At 41.6% G+C, this 10,697-nt stretch overlaps 1 protein-coding gene across 4 annotated transcripts; it reads right to left on the reverse strand.

Annotated features, from left to right (window-relative positions):
- Window positions 1-1,639: 1,639 nt before the first annotated feature.
- LOC115671407 (BEL1-like homeodomain protein 1) lies at window positions 1,640-6,138 on the reverse strand. 4 transcript variants are annotated; one of them, XM_056302735.1, is made up of 7 exons: window positions 5,796-6,137; window positions 5,402-5,485; window positions 4,838-4,926; window positions 3,704-4,569; window positions 3,066-3,469; window positions 2,908-2,968; window positions 1,640-2,828 (listed from the first exon to the last, which is right to left on the reverse strand). In XM_056302735.1, exons 4-7 carry the CDS (start codon window positions 4,520-4,522, stop codon window positions 1,971-1,973), a joined length of 2,142 nt encoding a protein of 713 aa, XP_056158710.1. In that variant the 5' UTR covers window positions 4,523-4,569; window positions 4,838-4,926; window positions 5,402-5,485; window positions 5,796-6,137; the 3' UTR covers window positions 1,640-1,970. The 4 variants fall into 4 exon arrangements, with proteins under 4 accessions (XP_056158710.1, XP_030448823.1, XP_056158712.1 ...); XM_030592963.2 differs by having other exon boundaries at window positions 3,066-3,439; window positions 5,796-6,132; XM_056302737.1 differs by lacking the exon at window positions 4,838-4,926 and having other exon boundaries at window positions 5,796-6,138.
- Window positions 6,139-10,697: the final 4,559 nt, after the last annotated feature.

A 10,697-nucleotide genomic window follows, 5' to 3' on the forward strand; every position in this document is an offset into this window, starting at 1 on the left:
GTTTTCGGTGGTCAAAAAATTAGTTTGGGGTAAATTTATCACAGATGTACCAGTTTGGAATTTTTCATAGTATTAATCCATATTTTTATCACCTCTTATTAGGAGTATTAGCCTTATTGAGTGGAAACTGTCACGTGTCGATCCCATTCTGTGCAGCAATATATAGTGAATGCATGTCCTTACCGCCAGAATATTGGCGTTGGGTCATAACAGCATTACCTCTTTATGGACTATACAGAGCTCGCTAACCAATTTGAGCGGTCTTTTTCACCATACCAGATTCTTGCTATCTCAAGTCAATTCGCCTATTCCTTTCGCTTCCTTGTATGATCTCTTCTTGGTTGGGTTCTTCTACCACCGATCCTCCGCAAATAATTATCATTCTTGTGAAACTATAATTGTCCTGGTTCTGTCTGATTCTTCTTCTTCTTCTTCAATTTTCAATGGGCCAAGAGCCCTTTTTTTTTTATAAAATTTTTGTGACTATTCTCTCATTAATTCGTGAAAGTTCATGAAAACATAGTTCATGTGGGGACACTGTTCATACGTGTGAGGTGTCTCGTCTAATAGCTTTCACATATAAATGTTGACTGATAGAGACTTTTCATCATTTTACACTGGAGTTCATATGTGTACCTTCTCTGAAACAACAGAATTCAGGGATGGTGAAATGCATCCTCATCATGAGATTCCTGGCCATTGTGGGCAAAACCCACAAAAGTGAAAATCAGATAGGGTTGTGATTTGGGAATAGGACCTGTGCAAACATGCAAGGCAAAATGTCAAAAGTTCAGCTTATTCTAATGAGATAAGTCTCAATAGAAGGAAGCTCTTTCCTTTTCTCTTGGTTTTGTTTTGTTATTTTAATTTTTATTTTTTGGGGCTGTGACTGAGATAAGTATCAAAAAAGGCGTGAGAGTGAACAAGTCAAAAAAGCAAGTGCTCTTGGAGAGGAGAGAAAAGTAGTCTGGATTCTTGAAATGAGAAAATGACTTCTATTGATATTTATTTATTTATGTATTCCCCTTTTTCTTCTGCTCTAATATTCATAGACTTAAAGAACCTAGTACTCTTGTCTTTTTTCTTCTTTTTCCAATTCTTTTTGTTGCCATGACACAGACCGAAGAGACCTCCTCCTGCTTCTCCTGGATGATGGTGACGATGACATCGTATTCCAGAAGTAGTCCACCTACATATAACATTCTCCTGAAGATTTCGCTATCTTCATCTGCGATATCAAGGGTCTCTTTCAATTCTTCTTTCTTGAGTTTGTAATGGAAAGGCTTGGAACTTGAAATATTCCTGGTGCCTGCGCAGCTGCTATGAACATCCCTCGAGATTTGCATTTTATTTACTATGGTGGGTTTCTTTTTGTCCATTTTAATGGTTCTGAATAACAGGATTAGAAGCAGGGTACTGCTTGAAATTCTCGTCTTTTCTGCTTCGTGCTTTGTTAACAGCATGTGCGGATATGTAAGATTTAGCAATTTAGGACTTTTTGCTGCATAACATACCTTCAACAGATTGATTCTGAGGGTGTCACTCTCTTCAAGCAATCACAGGAAAAAGGCTATTTTTTTTCCGGTCTCTGCATTTGGTTAGATCAAACCTCGACAGCAACAAGCAGTATATAACGGTATACCCAAGACTAAGTATTGTGATATTACATTCTATCCATCACCAGAACTTACAAAATTAATATACAATCCCCAATCATCTCTCTGAAATCCTAAAGCTGTCTAAATTAACTGAAAATACTTCTATGCAAAAGTATAGGCCTATTATTTTCTTTATTTACACTACGATGCATTTTTACTTACTCCCCAAACAATGGAGGGAACAGGCAAAAGGGAAAAGCAATATGAGAAAAGCCCGGTTCTGAACCTAAAATTACACTACCATTCTTCATCTTGCATCATCCACATCCCGAACTCCGATGATGCAGAGAGAATCAGCCGTGGTCCTATGTATCAGGCCACAAAATCCGGTAACAGCTGCACGGGGAACCTCTTTCGGTTCTGGATGTTCATGGTCTCGTACGCAGATGAAGAGTGAGGGATGGGAGCGTTGATGGCCCCGAATTCGTTCGCCTCTCCGATGTCGACTCGCCTTCCTAACTGAATGTTTTGGCTAGGAAGGAAACTCTGGTGAGCACCAGATAGAGAGAGGTTCTCACTGTGTGGAAGGCCCAGAGTGAGAGAGACACCATTCCCAGAAAATGGGGGAGAGACCCCATTACCTGAAAACGAAGGAGCGAACTGCTCGGTCCCGAACCTCCCGATTTCGCCAATTGGGTATTGCCCGAACCCGCCAATGAAATTTGCAGGCCCTCCTCCAATGATCGAGTAGCCATCGCGGCCCTGCCCCTCATCGACAAACTTCATCGATATAGCCTCCCCGAGCTTGGGGTTGACATTCAAGGACGAGACATGGCTCTGGTTGTGAAGCATCTCGGCACTTCTCGGTTTCTTCGGGCTCCCTTGTGTCAGCCCTTCCAGCTCCGACGGGCCGACAAGAGTGAACCCGGAATTGCTGCTGCGGACGTTTGCCCCTATGGAGGAAGCCGAATTAGTCGAGATGGCAGGGGTGTCGTGGTTCCTCGAGGTGATCTCTTTGGGTTTGAAGCTCTTGGTGCTGTTCTCATTGGAGTTGGGGGTTTTGTCTTGGAGGCCAGAGGACCTGGATGCTGAGTCCTCGTGTTCACTCTTGCTTGGTTTGTCCTCTGCTCCTCCCCCATTCTGTTCTTGCTCCTTAACTTCCTCCAGGTACATCTCCTCCACCATTGGCTTCCAAAGCCGAACTCGAGCATTTATAAACCAATTCGACACCTACAATCGACGCATCATTTAATCTCTGAACCTTCACAGCATTAAGAATCAATTAGGACAAAAGATCGGCAAATTATACCTGGCTTCTAGTAAGCCCTGTCTGTTTGGCCAACATGTGTTTGTCCGAATCCTTCGGGTAGCTAAACATAAAAAAGGAAAGAACAATTTCAGCAAATTTATGTCAATTGTGATTTTAAGCAACAGTTCTAAATGATGATCATCGAGAATGTTGCTTACGGGTGGAGAAAGTGTTCGAAGAGCCAGGCGCGTAGGATTGAGACCGATCTCTCGGGGAGTCCTCTCTGGGGTCTCCAAGCATTCTGCTGGATCATGCCCAACTGTTGGAGAGCGCGCTGCTGCCGGAGGTGGTGGTCGACGAACTTAAGCCTGGAGCCTTCGATCTTCCCTCCGGGGCCATCCTCCTCGCCCAGGCTCTTACTGGCGGCCCGAATCTGGCCCGCTATCGCGTCCTTGAGGCACCGGAACTGCTTCGAGATGGTCTGCAGCGCGAGGGCCGTGTACGTCCTTGCAGAGCCGATCCCTGCAGCTTGCTCAAACGAGGATATCACGATCTGCATCTGGTTGTGGTACTGCTTGTATCTCTGTTCAACCTGATACAAACAAGGATCCAACTTGAGGAACTGCATTGTAAGTTTAATAGAACTCAGTTTCTTACCTAACTTGCATGAACTTTGATTAGAGTTAAGAAGGAATCAACCAACTAAATGAAAATCCTTGAATTGAATGCTACCTCAAAATTTTAGAAGTTATAGTCGATTATAGAGAGCAGTTTCTTTCCCAAAATTCCTCCATAACTTTTCAATTTTAGTTATACAAGAACTTGATCATGCATATAATTACCATGTAAGCCTTACCTCATCAAGCATGCTTATGAGCTTAGCCTTCTTCATCTGAATTTCCTGCCTCTCCGCCATAGACAGCTCTGCGCCGCGCTTACCGCTGCCATCGCCACTTCCATCCTCCTTCGTTGCCGCTGATTCTCCAGCCGGCTTACTCTGCCCGCTGGCCTTCTTCAGCATCTCAGCCTTAAGTCCGTTGTTCCCAACATTAACAACCTCTTCGAGAAGCTCCTGTGCAGCCTTCAAGTACTTGGAGCTCAGCAACACCCCCTGCATGCCCGACCCAACTGCGGCACCGTTTGTTACGCCCGAGGCAGACGACGGCGACCCGCCCGAGATCCGCACGTCCTCGCCGCCTGAAATTCCTGGGGGAGGCTGAGAACCCGCTGCTCCATCGCCGCTGCGCTCGGCCCGGACAAAGGACCGGTACCCAGCCGGGGGCGGTGGGGGCTGCTGCGGAGAGAGGCTGAGGGAGAGCCCCTGCTGCTGGTGGGTGCGGGTGGCCTCACGCGCCGCTGTGGACGGGTCGAGGGAGCTCCAGAGGTTGTACTGGACGCGGGGCATGAAGCCATGCATGGAGGAGATGTCGGGGTGGACGTGCATGGATGAGGGCTGCGAGTCGGCGGCTGGGCCGGGTAGCGGGATGCCGACAAATTGCTGGGTCTGGGAGTGGGGCGGCGCCGCAGTGGAGGAGTTGAGGAAGACTGCCGAGGGTTGCTGTTGCGGAGGCGGGGCATCAGAGGAGTAGTGGACGTAGGTGGTGGGGTTCATGAGGACGAGGGTTTGTAGGGCTCCATCTGGGTCAGATGAGTTCTGGTGGAAGTAAGTCGCCATCGACACTGTTCACTTCACTTCAATATTTATCTCTTCGTCTTCTTTCACTGAACAAAACAAATAGCGGAGAGAGAGAGAGAGAGAGAGAGAGAGAGGAGAAATGGGCTATTAGTGATCTTCATCACCTTCATGTGCGAAATTGAGATCAAACACAAAGCGACAAGCCCATGCAGCACTTATCCTAAAGAGAGGAAAGAAGCTTGAGCAAGTCAGGGGTAGAGAGAGAGAGAGAGAGAGAGAGAGAGAGAGAGAGGGTGTGTGTGTGCGCGCGCGCGCGCGCGCATGTGCGAATGAGCTTTGAGTTGAAAGAAGTACCTTTCACACTGATGGTGAGCGTGGAATCAAGAATCAACCCATACGATGAGTCAATCTGAGTATTGTTGTTGAACTTACTTATGAATGACCTGAGAAACAAATAAAGAAACCAAGAAAATTTTTGTTGAGTATCAAAAGTTTTGATGCGATAGTCATCACTTTTCTTTCTCTGATCTTTTCTAAGTTTCGAGCTTGGAGAGAGAGGCGGGTAGGATGGAAGGAGCTGAGGAAGGAAAAGTAAGTGCAGGAGCCATGTTTATTTATATATGAGAGGGAGAGAGAGAGAGAGAGAGTATGAAAGGACCTATGATCTCTGCATTTATATATTCATTATTGTTGTCAAGTAGACATTGTTTTTGGGTACACGTGATTTATTCATTCATCATCAACATCAATCTCTGCACTTCATAATTTTCACTTGCAATCATCAAAACAAATACCAAGAGAGCGATTTCAGACACCCGAGAGAGAGAGAGAGAGAGAGAGAGAGAGAGAGAGACAAAGAGGACAACATGGTCATGGCCTAAAAAAAAGAAAGAAATGAATTGAGACAGCATCACCCACCTGTGTGAGATTTATGGAGTGATTCACAGAGATAGGAAAATCTCAGCTCCCTGTCATCAGTCTGCTGTCTGCAACTTTCCCATCCTGAAAAAGGGTAAAACAAGAACACAAAAAACAAGAACTAAGACGAGCGAGGAGGGTAAAAAACAGTAAGATGAGGTTAGGGAGGCTGATAAAAAGATGCCCATCTTTTCCCCCCTCCCCCACCACTCTCTCTCTCTCATCATCTTTTCCGTCTTCAGAGATCAAAATTCTCGGTGATGGAACACGTATGTGTGTGTATGTTTCTCGTTTCGATGAACAGCGAATCACCATGCGTGCGTACATGGGCTGTGTGCGGAAATGAAAAAAAATTCTCCGCTGCTTTTTCGGCTTTTGGGGGCAAAAGAAGTACCTGGCGAACGGATCAGAGGGGAAGCTCGCTGCACTGTCTCTCTCTCTCTCTCTCTCTCTCTCTCTCACTCTCTTTCCGGTTCTCTCCGGTTCTTGTTCTTGATTTGACCCCCCCTTTTCAAATCATTTCTTGATGCAGCTTTCATGGCCAACAAAGAGATCGACTAATTAACTAATTCACTGAAGAGGAAGGAGAGAGAGAACGAAAGTTCAAAGTTAATTATGCGTGAGAAAGAGAAAAGATACAAACAACTGGAGGAACGAGGAAACGTCTCCTTCCACGAAAGCTTAATATGTTTTTTAAAGAAAGAGAGAGAGAATTGGAAGATGATGAGGAAGAACAGGGACGAGAGAGAGAGAGAGAGAGAGAGGGGGGAAGAGGGAGAGATCCTATTGCTCAAGTTCATTAATATCTGTTTTGTCCTCATTCACTAGCCCCCCTCCTTCCCTTTCTTTTTGTTATCCTGTTATTCTTATTTTCATTATTCTTTTTGGAGAGTTTATTTATTTTGGTGGTATTTTACGTGGTTGGATGCTAGAGTTTGAAGATAAAGCAATTAAGTAGCTAAGAAACACAGGACCAACCACCATAACACCTACTTTAAACATTGTCTTTGACAAAGATTAATCTATCTCTCTCTCTCTCTCCTCCCCCCCGGTTCTTCCTACTATTCTAGGTGTATTAGTGAATTATTAGCGTAAGACGAGGTTTTCAACCATTTTTATGTAACTAAATCGTCAATCGACACATTAGTTTTCACACGCATCTTTGAATCCGCTAGTTATTGCCTATCTTAGGAGTTACTTGACAAGCATACGCTATTAAGATATAGACTTGTTTTGTCAGAGGGTATGAAAGCAAGTAAAAGATTGTGGAACATATATTGTCCTAAAAGATAATAACTGCAAAGACTGAATTAGATTATAATTGGAAGGGAAATAACAAAATGGGTTGTAAATAATTTTACTTACCTTAATGATTTGGCAGAATAAGTTAATCGTCATGTTGCAAGACTTTTTGTTAAGCTCAGAGGTGGCCGACCCAGTTTACCTTTTAGAATTCGGTTCTTCGAGTTCTTTTTTTCTCTTCTAAATTGAAGGTGTTATTCAATTTATATTGCTGATGTGCACGTGCTATTCTTGGTGATATTGCTCTGTAGTAGCTAGAGATTCGCACTAAAATTATAAATTCAACAGAAATGAGTAGATTTGAGGATTGGTATTGATAAAATGCATGGCAGGTTGAGTTGTAAAAACATTCTAAAAGCTAGGACGTTGTAAAAACATTCTAAATGGCATGAGATTATTACTCCTTCATGTAAGAACTACTGTTTGTAATAGAAAAAGGAAATGTCGTTGCATATAAAATTTGAACCTAGTGGTTTCCAGAGAAGACAAAATATTGTCTTCGCTCTCTATTCGGGCCATAGGGTGTGCCTAATGGTTTCAATGCGTGCAAACTCAGAAGATTGGAGAAAATATTTGTTAAGATGCATGTGTAACGTATTACCCAGCTTTCATATTTTATCTTATTTCTTTCAATACCTAAATATCTCTCCTCATTGCAATGGCTCTTGATGCCTATATTACTCTAGATTCAATTGTAATTTCTTCCCTAATTTCTTTCGGCCAGAAATATTTCGATTTCGAGATTTTGCTTTTCATGGCTTCCTAGTCAAAAACTTTGGCCCACAAGATGAATAAAAATTATGCGTTTACCTCCGGATCACCATGACATCTAGTATTTGCTAGAGCATAATTAATTTTAGGCCTTTCTTTGTTCTGTTTTTTTTCGCTAGGTCATAGACTCATAGTTTAAAGTCGACAAAAATAAATACCTGATAATGTGGTCATGAATGAAGTAGAAGTTAATTTGGTTAAGAAGCATCATCTCAAAATCGGTACTGTGGCCTAAGATAAGACGGAGAGAAACGATCAACATGAATGTTGATTTTATTTATGCATACAAAATGTAAATCTCGAATGATATGGAACCTCCCTTGGTCCCCCACGTCATGGAAAGGAGTAGGTAAAACTATTGACTTGCGGACTCATCTAGATATGGCGTGATGTAATGATACATCTCCTCCTAGTACAAACTATATCCTTGATTTCATGAAAAACACAAAGGTGCGACATAAGGTGAGAGGGAATAACATGAATAAACGCAAGCAAAAATTAGAGTGTAGTGCTAAACTTCTTGATTAAAGAAAGTTGAGTAAGGGCGCGCGCATGCGTGATTATTTTTGTGATCGCCACGAAAGATCGCCTTATTAAAATACTGAGGCAATCCTTCTTAATTCGTCAGAAGCAACAGGACCCTTATGAAATCATCAAAGTACAGAGAGCCCTTCACTTCCCTTGTCCATAACTTATTCACTGTTTCTTGAAAAAGTCAGGCACAGATCGCTGTCGGTAACAATGATTGTTAAAGAATGAACAGTCTACCTTGGTGTTTGCTGATGTTAAGAGGACGGAGTTTTCGGTCCCATTAGACATTCTTTTGCTCATGATGCACAGTAGACAACTCAAAAGACAGTTATGGTGTCATGAGGTGTGTGCTATTAATACGTGTAGGCCATTATTGCGGGCTGAGGGAGCTCTTAAAAAAGTGAAATAGTTCCTTGCATATTCTAACATTGAAAACATGGAGAAATTCACCACATTTCACCCATCATTTATTGGCTCGTTTTGACTTGTTCCAAGTTCAGGTAAACAGTATCTGGACGGAACGTCATTGTATTGAATCAATGCATTTATGCACAAATTTAACGGGTCTCTTGGGAATTCTTTTTACAATATCTGTACTCATGAATTAACGCAAATCGTCCCCTTTACGTGGTGCGCCCAGAGAGAGCACCAGAGCCATAAAAATTAGGGTTTCGGATTGACACTGTAGTCATTTAGTAGTAATTCTTTAAGAAAGTTTATGTGTGAAGGACAGGTGTACACATTAACTGTGGGGCTTCGCCTTCTTTTATTTAACCTAAAAAACGAGGGCAGTTGGCTGGTGACTATGTTTTTGCTAAGTTGACTTGGTAGTCCTTTATCAACAGCTTTTACAGATTCTTACATATGATGAACCTAATTATTGCGCCCCAATAAATGTTTCTTTATGTCTCTTAACAATCACACAAGTAACATGCATATTAATTCAGCTATGTGTGTGGATAATTATAAGGGACGTCCCCTTCGCCCACCTCTGCCCTCCAAGAGATTAGGCCTTTTCCCCCTAATTTTGTTTCGAAAAATTGAGGGGGGAACGGAAAAAATTGGTCTTATGTAAGTTCTAAAGAAGCGTATGTGTATATGGTATTTTCCTATCAAAACAAAACTTTACTATAGGTTTCGATAATTTCATAAAATGAACTTTAGAGGATTTCAATAGGGATAAGTGCATCGAAAATCTTAAAACTTGTCACTAAAGTACAATTGAGTCTTGAAACTTTCAAAAAATGCAATCAAGTCTTAAAACTTGTCAAGTTAATACAATCAAATACTAAAACTTGTTAGCATTGACTTGATTGCACTAACTTGATAAGTTTTACGATTTGATTGCACTTTTTGAAAGTTAGCATGACTTAATTGCACCAACTTGACAAGTTTTGGGATTTGATTGTACTTTTTGAAAGTTTTATGACTTAATTGCACTTTCATGACGAATTTGTACACTTATCCCATGTCAATATTAGCATAAAAAGGACTTTTTTAATGTTGCAAAAGAGAGTATAAGAAAATAGTAAAACATAAATGTCAGCATAAACACATTTATTTTTAGGATATAGTGGTGAGGAGTGTCACCGCTAAGGAACCATCGATTCGATATGGAAGTTAAATGTCGCTATAAATGAAATGTTCGCGCGCCAGATGGTAATTTAAAATTTTGAAATGATTGTGCTTTGACTTCTTGAATTACGTCAAAGAATCTCATTCACTTTTCTCCGGCAAGGGTTATTACCTATCGATTTTGACATTGCTGTGCCTGCGCAAGGAAGGTCGCCATTAACATGAATTTAATACTCACTTTTATTGGCCGAAAAGAAAGCTCGATCCTTGCCCCATTTAACAATGTACAATTCTCGTACCAGCACATCTCCTCCATGCCCTTTCATGGCGTTGATTGATGATTTCAAAGCATGCAAACCCCAAAACCTCACGTGATTTTACATATATATATTATAATTATATATATAGATATATATTTGAATCTTCATGATTTATATATAGTATAATGGTCCCTTGTGTGCACTATATAAATAATTTGGGGATGTTGTTTGTTGTGATGGAATAGTGGAGTCTTTTCGATCGCTACTTGTCTCTTTCTTTCGAGTCTTTTAACCTCTTTCCATTAGAAAATGACACGTAAAGAAGGACATTGGAAAAGCTTTCAGATTCTTCTCTCTTTCTTTTTTAAAGATTATTTTTCAGTCATTTTTAAATGAAAGGATTGATGTATGTGTCCAAAAGAGACGGGAAATGAAGTTAAAAAAGGGCCACAAACGTGGAAAAACCAAGCTCGGTTTTTGATAGCGCACCAATCCCTAAAAGTACTTGAACAAAGAAGGGGGTCTGCCTTATCATCATCACCACCAATTGCACCAACATTGGAAGATGTTAAAGAAGAAAGAAAAGCTTTTTAACACTAGGAATTTCTCCACGAGGGGCCAGTGGATGCTATTTGTGGAAAAACTGAGAACCCACTTGTAATTTTTTTCACTTGAGTTGGTCAAACTATCTCCTCACGGGGGAAACTCAAGCTCAACCCAAACCCTCAAATTCAATCGAGAGGATAATCTCTTGTTCTTGATACTTCCGATTCTTGTATGTGGACATTATCCCTAGCAAAAGGTAATCATGTTAGGTTGAAACTTGGTTAATCATGATTAGTTGTTGCACATAACTT

The sequence above is a fragment of the Syzygium oleosum genome, unplaced genomic scaffold (genome assembly GCF_021117445.2).
Source record: "Syzygium oleosum isolate NSW1041296 unplaced genomic scaffold, Sole_v2.1 Sole_v2.25, whole genome shotgun sequence".
Taxonomy (NCBI): Eukaryota; Viridiplantae; Streptophyta; class Magnoliopsida; order Myrtales; family Myrtaceae; genus Syzygium; species Syzygium oleosum.

Excerpts from the sequence above, each read along its gene's own strand:
- LOC115671407 (XM_056302737.1), bottom strand. The coding sequence starts at position 4,522 with ATGGCGACTTACTTCCACCAGAACTCATCTGACCCAGATGGAGCCCTA. Across the intron at positions 3,470-3,703 it reads TCATAAGCATGCTTGATGAG|TTCCTCAAGTTGGATCCTTG; the intron begins GTAAGGCTTACA and ends CTTACAATGCAG. Across the intron at positions 2,829-2,907 it reads CAGGGCTTACTAGAAGCCAG|GTGTCGAATTGGTTTATAAA; the intron begins GTATAATTTGCC and ends CGTCGATTGTAG.